Below are 24803 nucleotides of genomic sequence, written 5' to 3'. Positions count from 1 at the left end.
TGTGTGTGTGTGTGTATGTGTGTGTGTGTGTGGTATATGCTTGCCTCAACCTGGGTGTGGAGGTCAAAGAACGATTTTCAGGACTCAGTTCTTTCCTTCCACCACGGGCTTTAGGGATCAAACTCGGGTCATCTAGCTTTTATCCACTGAGTCATTTCGCTGGCCCCAAAATGCTTTTTCAATTTTATTTGCAATGCTGGAATCAAACCAAGGGCCCGAGGCTTGTCATACAAGCGCTCTACAGCTGAACACTATTCCTGGGCCCTGCAAAAATGTTTTGATGGTTTAATCATGAGGTGCGTGGGTGTTATTAATGTTACTTTCTGCATGTCTCTAATACGTCCTAATTTATAAAACACAGACATGCTCAACACTCTCCAGGACATCTTGGTGTACAATTATGCTGGAAGCAGCTTCCGGGCTGAAAAGGGGGAAACATGATTAAGCAACCGGTTGTTTTAAAAAGACAAAATTGAACAGGCTGGAGAGGCGGCTCAGCGTTGAAGACAGTGGTTCTCAGCCTATGGGTCGAGACCCCTCTGGGGTTGAAGGACCCTTTCACAAGGGTTGCATATCAGATATCCTGCATATCAAATATCTACACTACGATTCACAACCGTAGCAAAATTAGTTATTGACTAGCAATGAAAATAATGTATGGTTGGGGGGTCACTACAACATGAGGAACTGTATTAAAGGGTCGCAGCATTTGAAGGTTGAGAACCACTATGTTAAGAGAATCCCAGCACTTGGGAGGCAGAGACAGGCAGATCTTTGTGAGTTCAGGCCAGTCTGGTCTACAGCGTGAGTTCCAGGACAGCCAGGGCTACACAGAGAAACCCTGTCTCAAAAATACTAAACTTAAAAAAAAAAAAAAAGTATATACCGCTTTTGCAGAGGACCCGAGTTTGGTTTTCAGTCCAGGGTCGTCTGGATTCTCTGATATCCATGGGCAACTGCATACACATGTCCACACACTTACACATAGTTAAAAATAAAACGAATCTTAAAAAAAAAAAAAAAGGTAGAGTTGGCACCGCCTGAAGCTGGGGTTTTGTAGACACCACAGGGGCATTTGCAAAAAATGGGGGCTGGCGCTCCAGCTGTGAGTGACAAGGCTGCTGTGGCCCGCACAGTGTCTCTAGTTGGTGTAAAACAGGAGTTAGGGTTAGAAACTGAGATCCGGGCTTAGGCTGATTTTGGTGGTGGTGGTGATGGTGACCTCAGAAGGCCACCAGGAAACTAAACCGGAATGGGTAGGAGGCGGCAGTCGTTGGCCTCCAGGCCGTTCCAATGAGGTCCCCAGGTACGCTCCGTGGAAAACTCCTCCAAGTGAGGTCCATCAGGTCGCACCCGCAAACTAAATCACGCTCGCTGGGAGAGCGTAGGGGTATTGACTGGCACAACCCTCTTCTCAACGAGTCCCCTCAATCCAAAGTCCATCCCGAAGCCGGAGGATGTGGGCAGTGGTACCCAGCGGCGCCCACGCATGGGCGCGGTGTAGCTTTGCCGACGGGGAGGTAGGTGTGAGGGGACCACCAGGCTGGGGACGGCGGGCTGAGCGCCGTGGGCGCGCGGGAGGTCGGTCGGTCGGTCGGGCCGGGCGGCGGGGAGGCCCGACGGGACCGCGGGAGGCCGGGCTTCGGGGCCGGGAGGCCCAGCCAGCAGGCCGCGCCGAGGGCGGGGCCGGCGCGTGGGGGCGGACCTCGGCGCGCTCCCGGCCGCTCGCTGGCTCCGGGGCCGCGGCGGCTCCTCTGCCGGGTCGCGCCGGAGGACAGGCTTCGGGCGTCGGCTCGGGCGGCCTGCGGAGCGACCGGGTGGGCCGAGCCGCCGGGGGCCCCGCGCCTTTGCCGTCTGCCTAGCCCCGCTGGCGCGGGGCGCGCGCCATGGCCGCCTCGCCGGGCTCGGGCAGCGCCAACCCGCGGAAGTTCAGTGAGAAGATCGCGCTGCACACGCAGCGGCAGGCCGAGGAGACGCGGGCCTTCGAGCAGCTCATGACCGACCTCACCCTGTCGCGGGTGAGGCCCGGGGCCGCCGCGGGCGGTGCGGGCGGGAGGCGGGGGAGAGGTCGCTCCGGCCGAGACGGCAGCGGCGGCGGCGGCGGCGGGGCCGGGCGGGGGCCGCGGTGGGGAGCGGGGCCGGGGCGGCTGCGGCCTCGGCTCTGGCCGGCCTGGCGACACCAAGTGCGCCTCGCGATCTCGGTGGAGGTGCGAGGGTCGCCCGGGCCTTCGGTGGGTGCGGGGAGCTGGGAACGGCGGAGCCGGGGAAAGGCGGGCAGCGGCGGCCTAAGCGGGAGGATGACCCCGAGAGGAAATCGCACGCAGCGCCGAGGCGGGACCGAGACCCGCCCGGTTCGGTTCGGGCGGTGCGGCTCCTCGGTGCTCTGGACACCCACCGCCCACGAGCCCTGGACTGTCGGCCTGGAAGGGGCTCGAGGGTCGCGCGTCCTCCCCGGCGCGGGGGGGAAAAGCTCGGTGCGCGCACAAGTGAATGGACGGCTGGCCCGAGTGGCAGGGGGCCTGGGTACCGCGATGTGATTCCGTGACGAGTTTGTGGCTTTCCCCCTTTTCGCCTCTTAGAGGTGCTTTACGTGGTCCGGTGTGTTTGCTCGACATCAGATGTCGGGTGGGATGGACGGGGTCCCCGGCGGAGACGGGGACTGAGGAGGGACCCAGAGGAACGAGTAAGGAGCAAGTCGGGACAAACGCCTGGGAGGCCAGGTCTCTGGAGCAGAGCTGCAGAGGATGGAGAGCAGGAGAGTCTGTGCCGGACCGCAGAGGGTCGACGTGTGAGTGGGCAGCCTTGAGGATCCTGAGTGCTGGCCTTGAAGGCACGTTGTCAGATGCGAGAAGCCGGGAAGATGCTGGGGGTGGGCAGCTGGAAGGAGACGTTAGGGCAGATTGCAAACTGGTTGTTTCCCTGCTCCCTGATTTGCAGACTTACTATATTTTTGGCCACCATAGTGTTCAGGAACTTAAAACAAGAAAATCTGTTGCCAGGGTTTTAATATAGGGTGTTTTTCTTTAAATATAAATTTAGCACAAACTGAACTAATATAAATTTATAATATAAACTACATTTACTTTAAAAATTGAGAGACCTGGTAACAATCTTGAATTCTCATGTTGCCACTCTCAAGTGGAGTATGAGCTCTATTTTTATTTTGCTATAATACAAGCCACAGCACTCACTGGCACCGAGTGAGTCCCCCACACCGAGACCATTTATAATATTTATGTAATGTTTTCTTCTGGTGTAGCTAAGACAAAAAAAAAAAAGGATGGATAAAGAATGTTTTAAGAAAAAATTTGCTCTTGCCCTGACCAGCTCCACCCCTTACCAGTTGACATCCACAGGCCTTTACATTTCGTGACCTTGATTAGGCTGAATTTGACAAGTTTAGAACACATTGAAGAGAATGTGTGGGTAAAAGCCACAGATTAATGTAAGGCCTGTGTTGTGATGCTTAGAAGCATATGTTATACACAAACACGTAATCCATATGTGTCTGGGTGCCTAGAGTTGATCCAATCACTCATGGGATTTCTGAGTCCCCTTTAAACCATCCTTCGAGGTGAGGCCGTAAGTAATTCACAGGTTATTTTTATTTTTATGAGACAAGGTGGCCCTCTATAGCCCAGCTGGCTTCTAGCCTGCCATCCTTTTTCCTTAGCTTCATATCTGGTTCAGATTTTTAAACATAAAAAATCCTCACAGATTCTTAATGTTCACCTGATTGTGATTTTACTCATGTGTGTTCACACATAAACTTGTGTGTGAAGTTCATTGGGTAGAGCTTTGATACACCTGTAAACCAAAGCATTTATTTGTGCAGCATAAACTCAAGGTTACAAATGCAATAAATCCAAGTAAAATTTAATTTAGTATGATAAATGCTATTCTGCTGAACTGAACTGAGGCTCTCTGTGTGACTATGCTGACTTTAGCAAGCCTGATGAACTGTGGCTTATAGGCTAATCCAATTGCTGTTTTCTTCTAATAACTACAAAACTATGTCACTTTGCCCTTTACCTGGCACAGGGAATCATTTGTATATTAATTCCCCTTGTGTCTTCTCCCTGACCAGTTGGTCCCATTGTATTCACACATACAAGTACCAACACTGACTTTACCCAGGGGTTTTTCTTTATTCTGCATTTAAGGGATTATTTTTCCCTAAGAAATCACTTCTTATAAAGAACTCCTAGACCCTCAAATATATGAGCTTCTGCTCATTTGGAGAACAATCTGTCTGGTTCATAGAGGGTAACTGGATGGCTGCTGCACTGACCTTCCTTACTGCTTATAGAAGACTTGTTATTGGTGGGCAGGCATTGAAACTGATCTAGGTACCCTTTCTTCTCAAGACTGTCAAGCTTCCAGATTCTCAGTGTAATCACAGCCAGTCTTTCAGGGCTGGACTTGAACTTCACTTTCCAGGTAGGTAGGATATTCAACCTGTGGGTCCCACCCCCACAGGGCTCTCCTATCTGATATTTACATTACAATTCATAGCAGTAGAAAAATTGCAGTTATGGAGTAACAACGGAATAATTTTATGGTTGGGGGTCAGCACAACATGAAGAATTGTATTAAAGGGTCACAGTGTTAGGAAAGTTGAGAACCACTGCTCTAGATTTTGGAGAATTTTTTTCTTTCCAGCTTTAGTAGTTCAGCTGCATCAGAAAGCAGTGTGAAAGGTTTGGTTTGTTTGTTTGGTTTTGGTTTTTCGAGACAGGGTTTCTCTGTGTAGCTTTGGAGCCTGTCCTGGAACTCACAGAGATCCGCCTGCCTCTGCCTCCTGAGTGCTGGGATTAAAGTCGTGTGCCACCACTGCTGGGCGGGTTTTGGTTTTTCAAGACTGGGCTCTGTGTAGCTCTGACTGTCTTGGAACTTGCTCTGTAGACCAGGCTGGCCTCAAACTCTGGGATTCTCCTGTCTATGGCTCCTGAGTACTGGGATTAAAGGCATGTTCCACCATGTCTGGCTAGCAGCGAGAAAGTTTTGAGAAGGGAGTACTAGGAGGATTTCCTGGTAAGGAGAAGGAGGAAATTCGAGGCAGATCTGCCTGGGAAGAGTGCTGTGTCGTCCATTATTTCTGTGTTGTTTGTGAGTTGGATGCTATTGGTGGGGTTAATGGACTGTCCGTGGTATGTGTGTGCAATGCAGGTAAGACAAGGTGTTTGCGGGGACAGTCTCCTTAGTGTGCTCACAAATGCTGTGTCTGTAGTGTGTGCCTGGGTTATGGTTAATTGGGATGCGGGTAGTGGCCTAGCAACAGTCTTCTGATGGATGGTAGGCTCTAGAGAGGAAGATTTTTAAGGAGGAAAGACCCATTTGGGTAAATGTTATAAAAAGGAAGTAGCTGGCGCTCTGGGCATGTGTAAGAGAAAGTCCATGCCACTTCTGATGGCCTAAAGGATCACTGGTATGGGGAAGGAATGTGGGGATATGTGTGTGTGAAGGGGGTGTGCTTCAGACAGAGTCCTAAGGTCCAGCAGGCAGATTAGAAGAGAGATTTGAGAAGCTGGAGACTTCACAGGATCAGGTTGTAGAGATGGGATTTGGGACTTGATCTTAGGACAATAGTAGGCCATTGAGGAGGTTGAACCTGGATTGATTTGTATCTTAAAAGGATCCCTCGAGCTCCAGAATAGCCCTAGAATCTAGGAGGCCAGAGAGGAGAAGCTGCTTCAAGGCTGTGACAGTAAGCTCAGGCAGGAGCATGGCTGCATTGACTGGGGTAAGGGTGAGCTGAGGGATATTTAGAAAGTGGGAGGAGCTTTGGAGAAGTGAGACTGGTAAGAGGGGAGGGTCCAGATGGTCCCCAGACTTGAAGCTTCAGGCACACCAGGTCCTTCACGAGAGAACTCGGGCAGGAGCAGGGTGTGGCTGTGAAGAGGTCCTGAGTTTGAGGGGGTCTTCGAGGCTCGGAAAGCATGTCCAGCAGGCATTGGTTTGTATGGACCTGGGGCTCAGGAAGGAAGGCTGGGTGATGATACAAATTTGGGGCTCTTCAGAGTTTAGCCACAGGGAATTTGGCTGCTTGGGAAGAGGCCACATCCTAGTGGTAGGGTGCCTACATTGAATGCTCCAGGTCCTGAGTTTGGTCCCCAGCAGAAAGCAGGTGTGGTGGCCCACACTTGGAATCCCAGCACTTGGGAAGTTGAAGCAGGAGGATGAGAAATGTAAAGTCATCCTTAGCTACATAGGAAGTTGGAGGTCAGCTTACCCTATTTCAAACAAAAGAAAGCAACACACACACACACACACACACACACACTACAAACAGACTGTTGGCCTACACCCTATTTTTGGCTCTCGGACATATTTTTATTTTGTTTTCTTGGCCCAAAGTGTGTGTGTGTGTGTGTGTGTGTGTGTGTGTGTGTGTGTGTGTTGGGGGTCATATGTACATGCACATGCCTGTGGAGGTCAGAGGACAGTTGGTAGCAGTCAGTTTTCTCCTTCCGCCATGTGGGTCCTGAGGGCCAAACTTTGGTCATCAGGCCTCACAGCAAAGTGCCTCTATCTGCCGAGTCGTCTCACGGGCCTTTCCATCATATTTCGGAAAGCATGGCAGCAGTAGTCTGGTGATGCCCCATTAACTAGGACATGTGGTGGTCTTCAGTCAGCCACAGTCCCCACCACCTCCTTGGCCTGCCTCATGATGCTCCAGATTGCCCTGCTGACTGAGCTTCCCTCCCTCAGACTTGAATTTGTCCCCTGCTGTAAAGGGAAGTGTGAAGAGGGCCTAGAAGCCAAGAGCCCCGACGTTTAAAGGGGAGATAGAGGACGAGGTGCCGTCAAAGGCTAAAGGACAGCTCGAATGGCCAGAGAGAGGCCAGAGGGGTTGCTGTGAGGAGGAGGGATGTCCGCCGGCTCGGCCAGCGCCGCTGCATGATAAGGACGTGTCCTTTGGTCCCATTGTGTGCAGGCCATCGGTTCCCGCTGGTGTGCGGACGCTGTGGAAGGTGGAGTGCGAGGTGTGGAGAGATGGGTGGACAGAGAGGGAGACTTAGAAACTTCAAGGTGCTTGGCTGTGAAGGGCACCTTGCTTTGTTTTTTTGTTTGTTTTGTTTTTGTTTTTATATTGTTTTTATGACAAGGTCTCATATAGCCTTAATAGTGGCCTGAGACTCACTGTTGTCAAAAATGACATTGAGGGCTGGAGAGATGGATCAGAGGTTAAGAGCACCGACTGCTCTTCCAGAGGTCCTGAGTTCAATTCCCAGCAACCACATGGTGGCTCACAACCATCTATAATGAGATCTGGTGCCCTCTTCTGACCTGCAGGCATACATGCAGGCAGAACACTGTATACATAATAAATAAATAAATCTTAAAAAAAAATGACCTTGAACCCCTGACCCTCCTGCCTCCATATCTAGATGTTAGGATTACAGGTGTGTACCACCGTACCTAGCTTATACTGCACTAAGGAGTGAACACTGATGACTCAAATGTTAGACAGGTCCTCTCCCAGGTGAGCCACGGCCCCCACCTCAGTCCATTCCTTGGTTTTCTGTTAAAACAAGCAATGGATATGCTGTAGAATGGTGAGGCCTCTGAGCCAAGAGTAGAGAAAAAAGCCTGGAGAGACCAGGTTTGGCTTAAATCCGAGGCTCTGTGACAGGTCCTACGCTGATCTCTTCACTTTTTATCTCAGGCAGTTTTCAAAATGACCTTGTGGTTTGTCTGTCTAGATTTTCCATCATTTTGTGAATGGAGTAAACTGAGGCTTAGGGAAGTTTCTTTACAAGGCTGGTAAGGGCAGAGCTAGGACTGAATCCGGGTGGCACACTGATGTCTGTGCGCTCAAAACCTTTCCCTTAGAAAAGGTAGGTGTGTGTGTGTGTGTGTGTGTGTCCGTCCCTGTCCGTCCGTCTGTCCGTCTGTCTTTGTACTCTCTGTCACGTTTCCTGACCTTTCTCTCTACCCCACCTCCTGGGATTGAACCTAAGGATTCATTCATACATGCTAGGCAGTGCCCTAGCCCTCAGCCAGTATTTCCACCCTAGACTTGTTTACAACAGCATGCTGGGTTACTATAGCTTTATAGTAGATCTTGAAACTGTTAACTTAAATCTTGTCACTTAGCCCTTCTTAAAAATTGCTCTCGGGCTGGAGAGGTGGCTCCGGGGCGAAGAGCATGTGCTGCTTTTGCCGAGGACCCCCGTTTGGTTCCCAGCAGCCACAGCTCATAACTGACTGTAACTCCAACTCCAGGGCGCCCAGTCATCTTTTGGACTCTGTATGCACCTGCACTCATACGTGTTCATCCCTACATAGACACATAATTAAAAAATAAATCTTTAAAAATATTTCCCGCTAAACTGGGCCATTTGTACTTACATAAATCTTAGACTATCTTGTCAATCTATAAAAATAAGACTGGCTGGTTTTGTTTTCACTTTTATTTCTGTTTGGTCCTGGAGATTGAGCCTTCGGTACGCTAAACTGTGCTCTGCCCTGAGCTGTGCTCCCAGCTCCCTGCTGGGATTTTGATTAGGATTGTGTTGACTATTGTGAGACTTTTCCAGAAAAGAATTAGAGCAGGTTCTGTCTCATTTATACAGGCATTAGAAGACATTCTACTAAAGTGTGTGACTGTAGGCCAGATCTTGCTAATGATTGTTTCAGCATGAGGTAGATAAGGAAGATGAATGGAAGGACCAGGAATTGATGGCAAAAGGTAGCTAGCTAATTCTTAGCCACAGAGGTGAATGACAGGGCTTATGGCGGCCTGGGGCAAACAATCGGGGCCCTGGGAGGAGCAGGCAGTGTTGTCAGGCAGAATATGAGTTAGGACTAGTGAGCCGGCTCTGCCGGTAAAGGCACTTGCTGGCCGCCCCAGGACCCCCATGGGGAAAGAGATGGTCAACTCTTGCTTTCTGAAAACTGCCCACACAAATGCACAACTACGTGTTCAAAACGCATGAACATACACACACACACACACACACACACACACACACACACACACACACACACACGAATTTAGTGTTGTTTGCTCTTTCCGTCAGTGAAGTTAGAAGTCAGGATTTTATGCAGACTCCCAGGTTCTAAACTTGAAGTTGAAAACACTGAACAAGTCAGAACTCCCTGTGGGCTGCCAGTCTGTGACCTCTGCCTTAGTCTAGCCATTCTTTAGCCCTTATTTTCATCATCTGTAAGCACGGAGGTGTTGAATTCAGTCTCAAGTTTCCTTCTAGTTTAATGATTCAAAATTGCAAAAGAGGAAAGTGTCAAAATAACCGAAAGGTTTTAGAGGTAGCTGAGAACATCTACAGAAATAGTAGCCAGAGAACTTGCCCAGGTCTCTGTAATTCACATACCACCATCGTATTTTTTATAGTTATCCTTATATCCTTTGTGAAGGGCACGGGATGACTCGGCTAGCCACATGAGAGCTCACGCTGGTGTCACGCAGCCTTTGAAGGTTCTGGAGAGAGGCTCCTCCAGAGGGCGAGCAGTTGTGGGGTCCTCTGCAAGGGCCTCAAGTACAGTGGAAGGCAGGTCCCCAGCTGGCGTATAATTGGGCCTGGTTCGAGTGTCAAGGCTTCTGGGCAAGGGTTGACCTTTGTGGGAACTCTCAGGAGGAGGAGCTTTGGCAGGTGTGTACGCTGTAAGCGCGTGCCTGGCATCGTATCTAACACACAGTGAAGTTTTTATATAAATGAAGAAATGGATTGGGTGAGTCTTTGAAGAAGGAATGAAAGGCTTTAGATGAAGGTAACCAAGAATCCTGCCGTAGCATCTCAAGGATTTCGAGTCAGATGCTTCTAGTAAGTGCATTTAGAATGGTAAGTGGAAAGCTGGCTTTATTCTTCAACTTGGCTCATAGGCAGAAATAGCTTACTGAGTCTTCAGATTTGACTATGAGATCTGAGTATTAATTTTGATTAATATATAATAACATGATTAATATGTCTCCCTATACAGCATATTGAGAAATCAAGTACTGTAAGTATAAGGAAGACACCCAAGGGCTTCTTCATATGCCTTTAAAATTTACAAACAAATATGTGTACTTATTTTTTGAATATGCATATTAAATTAAGGAATATCATCACATCTGGGGGTTCTCTTAGGGTACCAAAGGTAGTGAAGGAGGCAATGATGATGTCTCAGTTGGTAATCATAGAAGCTGATGGATAGGTAGAAGATGATTTCATTCCAGTCATTTCTATCTTCTGCGTATCTGAAAGCTTTCATAGTAGGTATTCATAGATCAGAGAGTCATAGGCTCCACAATGAATTGTGAATCTTTCAGACTTTGTAAATCGTATGGTCATTGAATTTTTCTTGTCATAATTTCCTTACTATCATACTGACAGAATACTTATATTGTATTAGATAATTTTTGATAATTAATTTTAAAATTTGTGTGTCTGTGTGCCTGTGTGAGTTCATGTGTGTGGAAGTGCTCTGGAACTGGGATTACAGGCCGTTGTGAGCTGCCTGATGTAGGTCTGGCACCTGAACTGGATCGTCTGCGAGAACAATACACTTTCTTAACTGCCGAGTCATTACTCCAGCTCCTATACCGTATCAGATGTTTTAAATAATAATAATAATAAATAGTATAATCATTAAGGGAGAAGTGGAAAACAGAAACATAGCATGGTAGGAATAGGAGTGTGGGTTTTGAATGAAGCAGCTGTGGCTTGGCCTTGGGCAGGACATTGAACTTACCTGCATCTGTGTTCCCTGGTCTGTAATGCAGGGTAATGCAGTTTCTCTGCATTATTGTGCAGAAGGCTAAGGGTGAAGTGGACCAGGCATCTAAGGACAACACCTGGCCTACCCTAAGGGCGCAGGTCTGGTGTACTTCATTTCATAGTTAAAGGACAGAGTATGGGAGGGTAAGAATCTGCCTCAGGCGTCTCTCTAGGACCTTTCTCCCCTGTATGAAGTGTAAGTCAAGGGTTATATAATTCACAGTTAATGTATTATTTTAGAAGCAGAACTCATGAACGGCAAACTGCATCGCTGTGGGCCTTAGAAGACATATGACATTTGACTGCCCTCTGAAAATAAGAATGAAGCTGTGAAATCCGTAGGATACTGCTTGATGCCTGCTTGCGTGGCCTCCTTCATTAAATATTTATGTTACAAGTGTGTGTGTGTGTGTGTGTGTGTGTGTGTGTGTGTGTGCACGTGCATACATGTAGAGGTCAGAGGACAGCTTGCAGGAGTTGGTTTCCTCCTTCCACCATATGAGCCTGGGGATCAAACTTGGGTCATCAGGCTCCGTGGCAAGCTCTCCCACCCATTAAGTTATCGTATTAGCCTGCCGTGGCCTGCTTTAATGAGTCCATATCTAGAGATTGAATAATCACTCACGCTTAGAATGAGTTAGATTTCAGGAAAATAAATGTTACATAGCCATTAAAAATTACACAGAGAGAGAGAGACAGACAGACAGACAGAGAGACAGAGACAGACAGACAGACACACACACACAGAGACAGACAGACAGACAGACAGACACACACACACACAGAGACAGACAGACAGACAGACAGACACACACACACAGATTATATAATGGTCTAGAAAAGGCTCATGATGTAAGTATGCAAGATGGCGCCTATGTTGGCTGAGTGTGGTGGTGCTATCCCAGGACTTGGGAAGGAGATGTGGTTGTGGGGTTGGGGTATTGGGAGTTCAAGGCTTGCCTCTGCTACATAACGAGTTTTAGGCTAGCTTAACTATATGAGACTCCAGCGAAAGAAAGAAAGAGAGAGAGAGAGAGAGAGAGAGAGAGAGAGAGAGAGAGAGAGAGAGAGAGAGAAACCAAAACAAACAAACAAATCCCCCAGCAAGTTATATCTGTGCTATGACCCCTCATACATAGTTATGACGCATAAATGTACATGGGATTGGGGAAATCTGTGGAGAAGGAAAGGAAACAATGTTTTTGGTTTTTAGATAGCTTAATTTTCTTTTAAAAAGTCTTTATTGTTAAATATTGTGCCTGCATGTCTATACACCATGGTGTGTAGGACATTTGGAATATTCATAAATTCTTTCTAAAGCATAAAGCAGCCAGGCTGTGGTGGCTCACGCCTGTAATCCTAGACTTAGGAGTCAGAGGCAGGAGGCTCAGGATCCTTTGCTGCGCAGTGAGCGTAAGGTCACCCTAGTTGTGTGGATCCACATCTCAGAACAAAACTCAAGAGACAGATCCCGGAAAGCTCTGGAAACTGAAGATTGTGGTCACTTAAGTAGAAAAAGAAATCGAAACCAAGACTTTTTTTTTTAAGCATTCTACAAAATACTGTACTTGGATGCCTCTTTCAGATCTTGCTGAACATTCTTGAAATCACTCTGTTTCCAGGTTCAGTTTCAGAAGCTTCAGCAACTGCGCCTTACACAGTACCACGGGGGATCCCTGCCTAACGTGAGCCAGCTGCGGAGCGGCACACCGGAGTTCCAGGTACTCCATTGCCTGCTTTTGTGACACTGGAGGGAGTGTAAAGAGACAGATAAGCCCGAGAAGATTAGCGTTTGAAGAATGGCCTCGGCCTGAGTGCAGGTCGGTCTTCTGGGAAGTCCAGGAGTAAATTCTTTCATAGTGTCTGCCAGAGAAGGTGATGTGACGTCACAAGTAGTCAGAGGCTGAGCATCCAGTTGAAATGTGTGCAGAGAACTTGCCTAGCATGTACCAGACCCTGGATTCCATCCTCAGCATCATCAGAAAACAAAATAGAGAGCACCCCAAACTGTAATTTGAACCACATGTTTAAGTTAGAGTTTCCTACTAGCCACACTAAAGGAAAATAAACTGGTGAAATGAAGTTTAATATAATTTAAACAAAAGGTATTTATTTGAAAACTTACTGTCATTGAATGGATGTGTGATGTGTGCATGTGTGTAGACATGGCTTGTGCCACAGCATGTCTGTGGAGGTCAACTTTCTTTTTGTTTGTTTATTTTTCAAGACAGGGTCTCTCTGTGTAGTCATGGCTGTTCTGGAACTCTCTCTGTAGACCAGATTCGCCTCGAACTCAGAGATCCACCAGCCTCTGTCTCCTGAGTGTTGGGATTAAAGGTGTGTACTACTATGCTCAGCTTCAGAGAACAACTTTCTAGAGTCAGTTGTCTCCTACCATGGATTCTGGGAATAGAACTCAGGTCATCAGATATTTACAAGTGCTTTGACCTGTCAGTATTCTGCTGGCCTTAGCTTAGGGTTTTTGAGATAGAGTCTGTATAGCCCTGGCTGCTCTGAACTTGCTGTGTGGACCAGGGTGGCTTCAGTGTCCCGATCCTCTTGTCTGTACCTCCTGAGTGCTGAGAATACAGGTATCCCACGACATCTAGCTTGTTGTTCAGTTTTCTCTTTCTTTCTTCCTTTCTTCCTTCCTTCCTTCCTTCCTTCCTTCCTTCCTTCCTTCCTTCCTTCCTTCCTTCCTTTCTTTCTTTCTTTCTTTCTTTCTTTCACTTTTTGTTTTTGTTTTTTTTGAGACAGGTTCTTACTGGTCTTGAGCAGCTTAAGCTATATAGGTGAGGATAACTTTGAACTTTTCATCCTCCTGCCTCTGTCTCCAAAGTGCTGGGGTTATTGGGGTACTGGGGATGGGACCTAGGACTTTTGTAAATGCTGTTCTAGGCAAACACTCCACCAGCTGAGCTACATCTTCAGCCCTGGTCTTAAGTTCTTGATTTTCTTACTGTGGCTCTCCAAGTCCTGGGATCATAGGCATGTGCCAGCATGCCCAGCTTCGTTTAAATAATTTGAATACTTATATAACCCAAGATATACCATAATACCATTTCAACATATAATCAACGCACAAAACTAAGAGAGTTCCCATATTGTTCTGTGCTGAGTCCTACAGTCTGTTGTGTATTTTATACTTGAAGCCTGTCTCAGTCTTGACCACTCATGTCACCAGATCATATGACTAATGATGGCCTCACGGGGCAGGTGGGCCAGAGGCATAGATAACAGTCTCGCTGCGCTGAGATTAGTGCAGTCTCAGGCGCTAGAGTCATTTACCAGAAGAGCCTTTCTTAAAACAATGTGGGATTAGTGTTGCAGACAGTAGTGCCTGGTACTGCAGTTAAGATCTGAGTTAGACCTACTTTGATGTCCTACTCACAGAGAAGTTAGAAGCCTGCCATTTTTAATTTAACAAGTTAGGATTTGATGTTAGAGTTGATATATAAACTTTGTGATAAAGCATCATAACTCCATGCCTTTGGATGACCGTCTATCTTATTTTGGGGATGTGTATATGTGGTGTGTGTAATGTCTGTGGTATCTGTGTGTTTGTGTATATGTGTGGTATGTATGTGATCTGTGTGATGTGTGCATGTGGTAGGTAATGTATGTGTGTGGTATGTATGTGATCTGTGTGATGTGTGCATGTGGTGGGTAATGTATGTGTGTGGTATGTATGTGATCTGTGTGATGTGCGTATGTGGTAGGTGACATGTGTGTGGTATGTGTGCGTGCATGTGCGTGTGTGAGTCTGAGCTCAGTAATACTGAGGTCATGGGCACACAAAGCCGTTCTTAGCTTTTACGTGGGTGCTGGGGACTTGAGCTCAGCTTCCCAGGCTTGCGGAGCATGTGTTCTTACCCAGCTGTCTTCCCAGCCCCACCTCCCTTCAGTTCTAAAGCTGGGTCTTCTTTGTTGAGAAACGGAGTTCATTGCTTTTATGAGATACAAAATATTGTGGAGCATTTGTGTGTGTGTGTGTGTGTGTGTGTGTGTGTGTGTGTGTGTGTGTGTGTGGTGTACTTTTGTGTTTGTGTTAGAATGGACACAAGCATGTCATGGCACACATGTGGAGGTCAAAGGGCAACCTCAGTTGTTAGTCTTCACCGTCTGTCTTTTTGAGACAGGGTCTCTTTGCTGCTGTGTACACCAGGCTAGCTCTCTCTCTCTTTGCTGCTGTGTACACCAGGCTAGCTCTCTCTTTGCTACTGTGTACACCAGGCTAGCTCTCTCTCTCTTTGCTGCTGTGTACACCAGGCTAGCTCTCTCTCTCTTTGCTGCTGTGTACACCAGGCTAGCTCTCTCTCTTTGCTGCTGTGTACACCAGGCTAGCTCTCTCTCTTTGCTGCTGTGTACACCAGGCTAGCTCTCTCTCTCTTTGCTACTGTGTACACCAGGCTAGCTCTCTCTCTCTTTGCTGCTGTGTACACCAGGCTAGCTGTTGTGCAGGCTTCTGGAGATTGTTCTCTCTCCATCTCACTCTAGGAGTACTAGACTCACAGATGTGTGCTGTCATGTACAGCTGTATGTGGATTCTGGGGGCTGAACTCGAGTCCTCATGACCATGGCAAATGCTTTACCCATGGAGCCATTTCCCCAGCCCAGAGACTGGAATGTTCAACCAGTTCAGCTTTTGCTAATATTTGAAGACACTGGGATCTGTGACACTTCTGCTTTTAAACATTCATACTAAGAATCCTATTTTTTTTTTTTTTTGTTTTTTGTTTTTCGAGACAGGGTTTCTCTGTGTAATTTTGGTTCCTGTCCTGGATTTCACTCTGTAGACCAGGCTGACCTTGAACTCACAGAGATCCACCTGGCTCTGCCTCCCGAGTGCTGGGATTAAAGGTGTGCGCCACCACCGCCCAGCAAGAATCCTTTTTTTTAAATACTAAAATTTGTTATTTTAAGCCAGGAATAATGACAGATGCCTTTAATCCACCACTCAAGAGGCAGAGGCAGGCGGATCTCTGAGTTCAAGAGCAGCCTGGTCTACACAGAGAAACCTGGTCTTGATAAAATAATAATAATAATAATAATAATAATAATAATAATAATAATAATGGTTACTACTAATATTATTATTATTATTTGGGGGAGCTGGAAATAGTCCAGCAGTTAAGAGCATTTGCTGCTCTTGGAGAGGACCCAGGTTCAGTTCTCAGCACCCTATCAGGAAGTTCACAACTGCCTGGAACTCTAGTGCCAGAAGATCTGATTTCCTCTTCTGGTCTCTGTGAGCACCTTGCATACACATTGTGCACATTCATACATTCAGGCACACGTGTGTACACACAAAATAAATAAATCTTTTTAAAAATTATCGTTTGAGGGCTTGGGGAGACAACACAGTAGAGGAAGTATTTGCTGTGTAAGTATGAAGACTAGAGTTTGAATCTCCAGAACCTACAGAAAAGCTGGGCGTGCGTGGCCATCACCAGAAATCACAGCCCTGAGGAAGCAGAGGTGGCCAGCCACACCACCTGTGCTTGGTGTACCCACACTTCAGCAAGAGGCCCTGCCTCAATAAAGTGGGGCGGCTTCAGACCTTCACATATGCCTGCACACCCACCTCCCCCCCCCACATGTGCCTATACACATGTGTAAAATGTGTTTTAGTTCGTTTTTTGGTATGTATCCCAGGCTGGCATCAAACTGTCCCCCTGTCTTGGCCTCTAAGTGTTGAAATTACAGGTTTGGTCACCATGCACAGTCAAATTATTACTTTGGGGTAAGGATGTTACTCAGTTGATGGAGCCCTTTGTTGGGTTTCCAGAACAATGTGAGCAGGAGGGTTAGAAGTTCACAGTCATCCTTGACTATAGAGCAGGTTTGAGGCCAGCTGGGATTAATGAGACCTTGCCTCAAAAGAAACCGAAAAACCGTTTTGACTTTTGTGACCCGACATTTTTACAGTTACAGGCAATTATTTTCTAGCACGATCCCTGCTGTCTGTCTTTGAACACTTTCCGGTTCTCAAGATTGAACCCAGGGCTTCACATACGGCAGGGAAGCCTTCTCCCGCTAGGCGCAGGCGCCAGCACCGCTCTCCTGGGGCTCGTGTTGTATCTTTGTGATGAGATTCAGATGATGGTGTGTCGGAATAGCTCAGAAGTGATGGTTGGATCCCATTAGGCATGTGATTTCATGTCTGTCCTGTGACTGTGGCTGTGCCTTTTACCAGACACAATCGGTCTTTCAGGCTTCCCGCTCTGAAGCTGCTCTTCTTCTAATGAACGACTGTTCTGTGCACAGCTACCTTAAGTCTTCACTAAACTTCATTAAACTTTGCATTATAAACACACATGCCTATACACAAATGTGTATGTATTTATTGATATATATTTATTGATATATGTATATTTATGTATCCTTATTGACATATATTTAGAGTATATCTGTGTGTGATTTAAGAATTCCCATTTTGTTCAGTGGATTATGGTCTGTAACTGTTATTTTTATTTGATGATGATATACTCATTCATTTAGGCTAGTAGGAGCCTTCTTCCAGATAGAAAATTTTGTAACAAACTGATGTACAAAGGGAAGTCTTGGGGCATAGGTCCTCGTCTGTTACCTTTCTTGAGGTATAATTGACTCTTAGATCTACTGTCTCATGAACCACCATCCCAGTCACTGAGGTCTAGACGGTTCCTCACTGCAGAGAGGCTGTGTCCCTTGGTGGACATTCTCCGTGCCCCCCCAGAGCGCCCTGTGAATGGAATCAAAAGGATGTGGTCTTCGGGCTTCTTGGTGCCTTTAACCGATCACACTGGAGTCTCATCTGTGTTGGTGCATGCGCTCGTTTCCTGTGGCTGCTGGTACAAAGGACCACAACTTGGTGGCTTACAGTAGCTAATTCACTTTCTCACAGTTCTTAGTCCGGGAGTCTGATCACGGAGTCGGCAGGGATGCCCATCTGAGCGCTCCAGGAAAAAGTTTGTCCTTACCTTTCCCTGGCATTGGTCAGTAGCTCTGTCACTGACATCTGTGGCTCTGTTATCATGTGACCTTTCCATTTATCTGTGATTTAACCCTGTCTCTTGTCTCTTATAAAGACACCAGTTCTTGAATGTAGGGCCATGCTACTCTAGTATGATCACCTTCTGAGTTAATGAATGGTGTACAAAGATGCTGGGATTTTTTTTCCTTTCCTTTTTCCTCCTCCTGTTCTTTTTATGTTTTGTTTTTGTTTTTTTTTCCCTGTGGTTTTTTTTTTTTTGTTTTTTTTTGTTTTTTTGAGCCAGGGTTTCTCTGTGTAGTTTTGGTGCCTTTCCTGGATCTCACTCTGTAGACCAGGCTGGCCTCGAACTCACAGAGATCCACCTGGCTCTGCCTCCTGAGTGCTGGGATTAAAGGCGTGCACCACCACCGCCTGGCCGTTTCCCCTGCCCCCTTCTTTTGAGAGAGTGTCTTATCCTGCAACCCAGGTTGGCCTGGAACTCACTGTATAACACAGAGTGACCTCAGACTTGGAGCAATCCCTCTGCCTCAGCCTCCTGGGTGCTGGAATTACGGGTACCACCACATCCAGCTTCGTGTGCCGTTGTGCTCTGTGCAGATGCCCAGAGGGACTGGTGGATCCTGTGGTAATTTGGCTCTGTGTGTTTCTGGTGCAGGGGACTGGACTTGGCTTTTTGGTACGCTGACCAAGCCCTTTACCCCAGTCGGTACCCCAGCCCTCCTTGACCTTTACAGGACGTTGCCACCCGGCTTCCAGAGTGCTTACCGTGTCACACTCCCACCAGCAAGGTGTAAGGGTCCGAGTTCCAACGGACCCTTATCTTCTCCAGCACCAAAAAACCAGCCAGGTGTGGCAGCATGTGCTTTGAATCCCAGCAACCGGGAGGCACAGGCAAGTGGATCTCTGTGAGTGTGATGGTTGGCCAGGTAGGGAGGTATAGGAAGACGTCTCAAACAAAACAAAACAAAACAAAACAAAACAAAAAACAGTCATCCAGCCAGCCCCCACCCTCAAACACACAACTTGCCATCTTAATAATTTTTAAAATATACAATTCAATGACATTAAGAACATTCATATGATTGTGCAACCAATCTCCAAGACTTACAGCACTGGAACTCGGTACTCATTGAGAAAACGTTTCTGTTTTCCCTTTCCCAGCCTGGGAGCTGCCCTCTGCTTTCTGTCCGTGAATGGGGCTGCTCTACGCACCTCATTTAATCAGACACCGTCTGTCTTTCTGTGACTGACTTGTTTCGCCTCACATAATTTCCTCAAGTTTCATCCATATTGTGACAGGACTTCCTTCCCTTTTAAGGGTGAATACTATTCTATTGTATGTGCATACCACGTTTTGTTTATCTGTTCATCTGGCGGACACTCGCTTTGCTCTGCCTCTTGGCTGTGGTGCGCGATGCTGTGGTGAATGTGCTGTGCTGTGCAGATATCTCAAGGCTCTATTTCCTGTTTTGTGACAGGGCTCAGGTAGCCTAGGCTGGCCTCAAACTGGCTAGTAGCTGAAGATAATGGTGACTTTCTAATCCTCCTGCCTCTACCTCCAAGTTTTGAGAGTACAGACGTGTGCCTCACACCTGGTTTAAGAATCTGTTTTCAGTTTTTTTAGGTATAAACTCAGAAGTGGGAGTGCGAGATCATTTGTAGGTCTCAGGAAGTGCCTGTTTTCTGTAGCAGCTGCTCTAGTTGAGTTCTCGGCCATAGTACACAGGGTTCCAGCTTCCCCGCACCCTGGCCAAACTTCCTCTCCCTCCTCCCCAAAAGCCATCTTAATAGATGTGTTATTGCAGTAGAAAAAGCTTTGTGTCTTCAGTTTTCTAATAACTGATAATGTTGAGGGTTTTTTTTTTGTGTGTGTGTGTGTTTTGTTTTGTTTTTTTAAGAGATAGTGTCTCACTATGTAGCCTTGGCTAACCTGGAATTCACTATGTAGACCAGGCTAGCCTCAAACTCAGGGATCTGCCTGCTTCTGCCGCCTGAGTGCTGGGAATGCTCATGCCCAGCTTGAGCATCTCCTTTTGTATGCTCAGTTGACTTGGGGCCACTGCTGTCCCCTCCTCCCTCTTCCTCCTCTGTCCTCCTCGTCCTCCTCCTCTCTTTCTCCTGCCCCTCACCCCTTCCCTCCTCCCTCTTCTCCGTTCCTCCTGCAACATTTTCCTTTCCTATTCTCTCCTTCCTCTTTCTGGTAACGGCAACAGCAACTGCCATCACTGCTGTTTTCATAGACAAGGTCTCACTTTGTGGCCCAGGCTGTCCTGGGACTGCTAGTGACCCTCAGCCTCCCTAGTGCTGGATTTTGGGTTGGGGAGATGGGACATCTTGATAATATGGCATCTTTGTTCTTGAGTATGGTTGTAGTTCCAAATACTGCAGAGACACAGATTTTAATTAAGTTGCTTATAATCATTTACTTATACACAGTCCTTTTCCTTATGTTTTTCCTTTATTATATTTTAGTTAACAAATAACCATGTATACTTACAATGTACAACCTTTTTTTTTTTTTCCTCTGCTGGGGATTGAATTTAGGATGTAAACATGTTGGTCTAGCATTCTTCCACTGAGATCCATCTCCCAGTGGTTACAACATGTTTTGGTACCTGGAGAATGGCTAAATCAACCTAATTAGCATCCATACTGCCTCATATTCTTATCACTTTTTGTGAGACTCCGCTCTCAGAATTTTCAATTATACAATATGTTGTTAGTAATTATAGTCACCATGGGTCCACTAGATCCTTTGAGCTGTCCTCCTGTCCACTCATGCTTGTGTTCTGTTTTGGGATTTGTGTCTATATAGCCCAGGCCAGCCTACGACTCACTATGTGGCTTCAGGCTGACCTTGAACTCTCTCCTCTCCACTCAGTCTCCTGGGTGCTGGATTACAGATTGCACCTCCACACCAAGCCCAGCCTGTGATGTTACTTACTATCCATTGGCTGGTACATGACTAAAGGCCAGTTCTTTATCTTAGGGGCTGACCTGAAAGCACATTCTTTCCTCTGCTCCAAAGGCCCCTCACAGGGGACACAGATTCTCAGCTGAGTTAAGCAAAGCATGCCATTCAAGTCCTCTTCTGATCGTCCTTAGCATGGGGTCAAAGTCCTTAGCTGTCAGTCAAAGCTCTCTCCTGGTGGGACTGGCGCATGCACACTGCAGCCAGTGAGGCGGGAAGTGGGCAGGTCCTTTGAGAGCCAGGGTTGCCCCTTTAGGTTAGAGGAGGAGTAATTCTTCTACTGTCGTCTTCCAATCTGAATCACAGTTTGGGCACCTGTTGGCTGTGTGTCCGGTTTAGGCCACCACAGAGCAAGGGACTGAAGGCGTCTGTTGATCTGCACTGGACTCTCTGACTGTAACTGTAGCTTTTTGTAGCCTTCCTAGACCATACCCATCCTTTCAGATTGTATCACCAAAACCAGCTGCGAATTGTATCACCAAAGACTTCTACATTGTAACAAAATTGCATCATCATGTTTATAAACTGAGTTCCTACATTCTGACTGAATTTGAGAACAGTCTGGTAGCCAAGGGAGAAAGCCCTTGTTGCTTGGTGGCAAAGGCTTTCAGGGAGAATCCAAAAGGTAACTCTGCTGAGGTTCACTACCAATACATGTGGATATAAGGAAGCCGGCCGGAGTCTGCACAGGCGCTGTGTTAGAGAGCCAGGGCTTAAAGATCAAGGCTTTGACCCTAGTTCAGTCTCAGTGGGCTTCCTGTACTACGTTTCCTTCCCTAATTCCATGGGGTTCTGAAAAAAAGGAAAGGAAAGCAAGAAAACAGACGGACAAAAACCTACTAGTCCCCACAGCAGCATAGACTGAGCTCACACTGTGTGCCCGATACTCCATCCAGTTCTTTACATAGACGTACTTTTACAGAATCCCCTTGGGGTTGACGTATGGATGTGGTAGTTGTCAAACAGCGTAGTAACAAATTGCCCAAAGCGGAAACCCCCAGTAAATAATAATGGGACAGCAGCACAACTGTGGCTTTTAAATTCACTGTAACGGCCTGAGTCACTCACGAGACAAAGATAATGGAGAAAGGTACCAGAAACAAATTAGAGTCCCTGTCTACCGAAGTGTGTGCATGTATATATGTATGTGTGTATATATGTAATTGATTATTAAATTATTATTAAAAATGCATCTATATACACACATATATATTTGTTCTCCAAAAGGAAAAATACATTTTTTACATACTCATAGAAAAAAATTAAAAATATTTCTCCTGATTTTGAATGTGACAGTTGCTTATTATAGAAGCAGATAGCATCTTTCTTTGTATTTTGATTTTTCTCCAGTGGCTTTGCTGTGATAAGTGTTCTTAACAAATAAGTATTTTATTGCATGACTGTTTCATATTTTCTCCCTCTCTCTGTTGTGAACAGTGCCTCCTGTGTTTAAACAGCCTTCTAAAGAATGACCTGGTTTCTCCTGGGGTTTTGTCACACACATGTACCCCAGTTTACTTAGCTGCTGGCTCCCCACTCTTGGGCATTGGGTTGCTTTTGCTCTTAGTTCAACAGACACATGCTTGTGCATGTTGGTGTATGCATGCATGGGTCATTTATAAGACAAAGTCGTTCTCAGGAGAAACCAGACCTGAATGATATAAAATTATAAGCCAAAATTAATTTAAATTAAAATATTCTGGGCTGGAGAGTTGGCTCAGTGGTTAAGGGCACTTCTTATTGTTATGAAAGACCTGGGTTCAATTCCCAGCACTCACATGGAGGCTCACCACCTCCTCAGACACCAAGCACATAGATGGTACACAGATGCACACACATAAAATAATAAAAATAAGTCTTTAAAAAAGTTGGAAAAAAGCCGGGCGGTGGTGGCGCACGCCTTTAATCCCAGCACTCGGGAGGCAGAGCCAGGCGGATCTCTGTGAGTTCGAGGCCAGCCTGGGCTACCAAGTGAGTTCCAGGAAAAGGCGCAAAGCTACACAGAGAAACCCTGTCTCGAAAAACCAAAAAAAAAAAAAAAAAAGTTGGAAAAAAAATCCAACCATTTGAAAAAAATTAAATCTTTAAAAAAAAAACATTGGATGTATTGTTAGATCAGTTAGACTATGTCAGTCAGAAAAAGGACCACATTTGAATAGCTTATATACACATAAGTATATTACATAAATATATAACTATATATTATATAAAACAGAATGTGTTTATATTTAAGGCACTAATTTTTACCTAAATCTAGAGAACTGTATGATGCCTGGTGGTCCACACCAGGAATTCTAGCACTTGGGAGGTAGAGGCAAGAGGATTAGGAGTCCATGGTCAGCCTGAGTTACATGAGACCCTGACAAGCAGAACAAACAAACAAACAGATAGAAAAACAAGAACTGTATGAAAACAATAAAGCTGAGGGGTGTATAACAGAGCAGGAAGAATCTCTTCACATTGAAATCGGCTGAAGGTTGTCGATTTCTCTCCAGAGAGACATGTATGCACATGCATACCTTATTCTCTTCTCTGAAATTATACTTTAAAAAAAGGTTTTGAGATGGGTCTCAGCATGTAGTATTTGTTAGCTGGGAACTTGCTATGTAGCCCAGGCTGGCCTTGAACTCACAGAGATCCTCCTGCCTCTGCCTCCCAAGTGGTGGGACTAAAGGTGTGCACTACCACACCTGACTTAAAAATATTATTATTTTAAAAATTATGCATATGTGTATATCTTTTTGCAGGTATGTGCATGTGGGTGGGGTACCTTTAGAGACCAAAAGAGGGTGTCGGATCCGCTGGAGCTGGAGCTGTAGATGGTTGTAAGCTGCCTGATGTAGGTGCTGGGAACCGAACTTGGCAGAACAGGAAATGCTCTTAACTTTCTGAGCATCTCTTCAGCCCCCAACACCACCATTTGAAAAAGACAGGGTATGGCTAGGTAGCTCAGACCGGCCTGGAACTCCTGACTACCTCGTCTTCCCAAGTGCTGGGATTATGGATATGCAACCCCCCTGGGAAAATACACTTTTGAATAGGTAAAACTTTGAAAGTATCATTCTCATTTTTGTCTATATATTTATCTTGTGTCAAGAACTCTTGGCCTAAAATGATTTACATTGTAAGTTGTATTAAACAGAAAAATATCATTGAAAGTGGTGGTGTACACCTAAGATCTCAGCATTCAGGGGCTCAGTCAGGAAGCTCACAAGTTCATGGCCATTCTGGCCTACATGAAAAACACCTCCCACTCCCCCAAAAGAAAATGATGCTCTTGTTTTTTAACCTGGTTTTCTGGTTTGTAAAGTGTGTGTAAAGGAAAATGGAAGAGATATTGCTGTGACTTGGCACCGTGTCCAGCAGACAGAGAAGAGTGGAGTGAAATAACCTGCTTCTCCATCGCCCCCTTAACCTCCTCAGTAACCTGTGAAATCCTTTTGTCCTCATGTAGAAAAGCATTCCTTGTGTGTGTTTTCATGCCAGCTCGTGGGACCTGGTGCTTTTGAACTTCAGAGTAGTAGCATAGTGTCATGAACGCAGCCAAGCAGTGGAGAACACCCTTGCCTTACAGGTGGAAGCTAACTTCTCAGTTCTCCAGGCCTTGTCCTCTGCCTCGGGGTCCCTGAGTCTGGGAAGAGGGATGCCCTGGTTTGACGTCTTCGCTGTGATAAAGCACACAAACAAAATCACCTTGAGGAGGAAAGGGTTTATTTGGCTAACCTATTCCGGGTCACAGTCTGTTGAGGGAAGCCGAGGCAGGAACTCAGGTCAGGGACCTGGAGGCAGGAACAGAAGCAGAGGCCATGAAGGAGTGCTGCTCACTGGCTTGCTCCCCATGGCTTTCTCAGTGTGCTTTCTTGTCCGCTCCAGGACCCCTGCCCGGGGATGGTACCACTGACTTGTAGCCTTCACTTAACCACTTTCCGGTGTATGCATGTGAAGCAAGGACACCTGCAAACTCAGGCTGGTGGCATGGCACACTGGAAAGGCAATGATGGTCTGTCACGGCTCTTCCTCCTCTTGCTGTGTGCACAAACTGGCCTGTGAGGGCGTCCTCTTCTCTTCCTGTTCTGCTCCCTCCCTCTCCTAAGAGAGTTAACTACTTTCTTCCTTCTTTCCAAAGAAAGTT

At 46.5% G+C, this 24803-nt stretch overlaps 1 protein-coding gene across 3 annotated transcripts in view; it reads left to right on the top strand.

The window, feature by feature from the left end:
* Nucleotides 1–1419: 1419 nt before the first annotated feature.
* The window catches only part of Crtc3 (CREB regulated transcription coactivator 3), a 111233-nt gene continuing 87849 nt past the window's right edge, over nt 1420–24803 (top strand). For 2 of the 3 annotated variants that reach the window (XM_076545824.1, XM_076545821.1), the window contains exons 1-2: nt 1746–2018; nt 12347–12445. In XM_076545824.1, the coding sequence (XP_076401939.1) occupies nt 1887–2018; nt 12347–12445 (231 nt within the window). In that variant the 5' untranslated portion in view covers nt 1746–1886. Of the gene's footprint in view, nt 1521–1745; nt 2019–12346; nt 12446–24803 lie in introns of those variants that run through there. The other variant, XM_042278741.2, reaches the window with a different exon arrangement.

This window comes from Peromyscus maniculatus, chromosome 1 (assembly GCF_049852395.1).
Source record: "Peromyscus maniculatus bairdii isolate BWxNUB_F1_BW_parent chromosome 1, HU_Pman_BW_mat_3.1, whole genome shotgun sequence".
NCBI lineage: Eukaryota > Metazoa > Chordata > Mammalia > Rodentia > Cricetidae > Peromyscus > Peromyscus maniculatus.
This window is presented reverse-complemented; position numbering and strand designations above follow the sequence as displayed.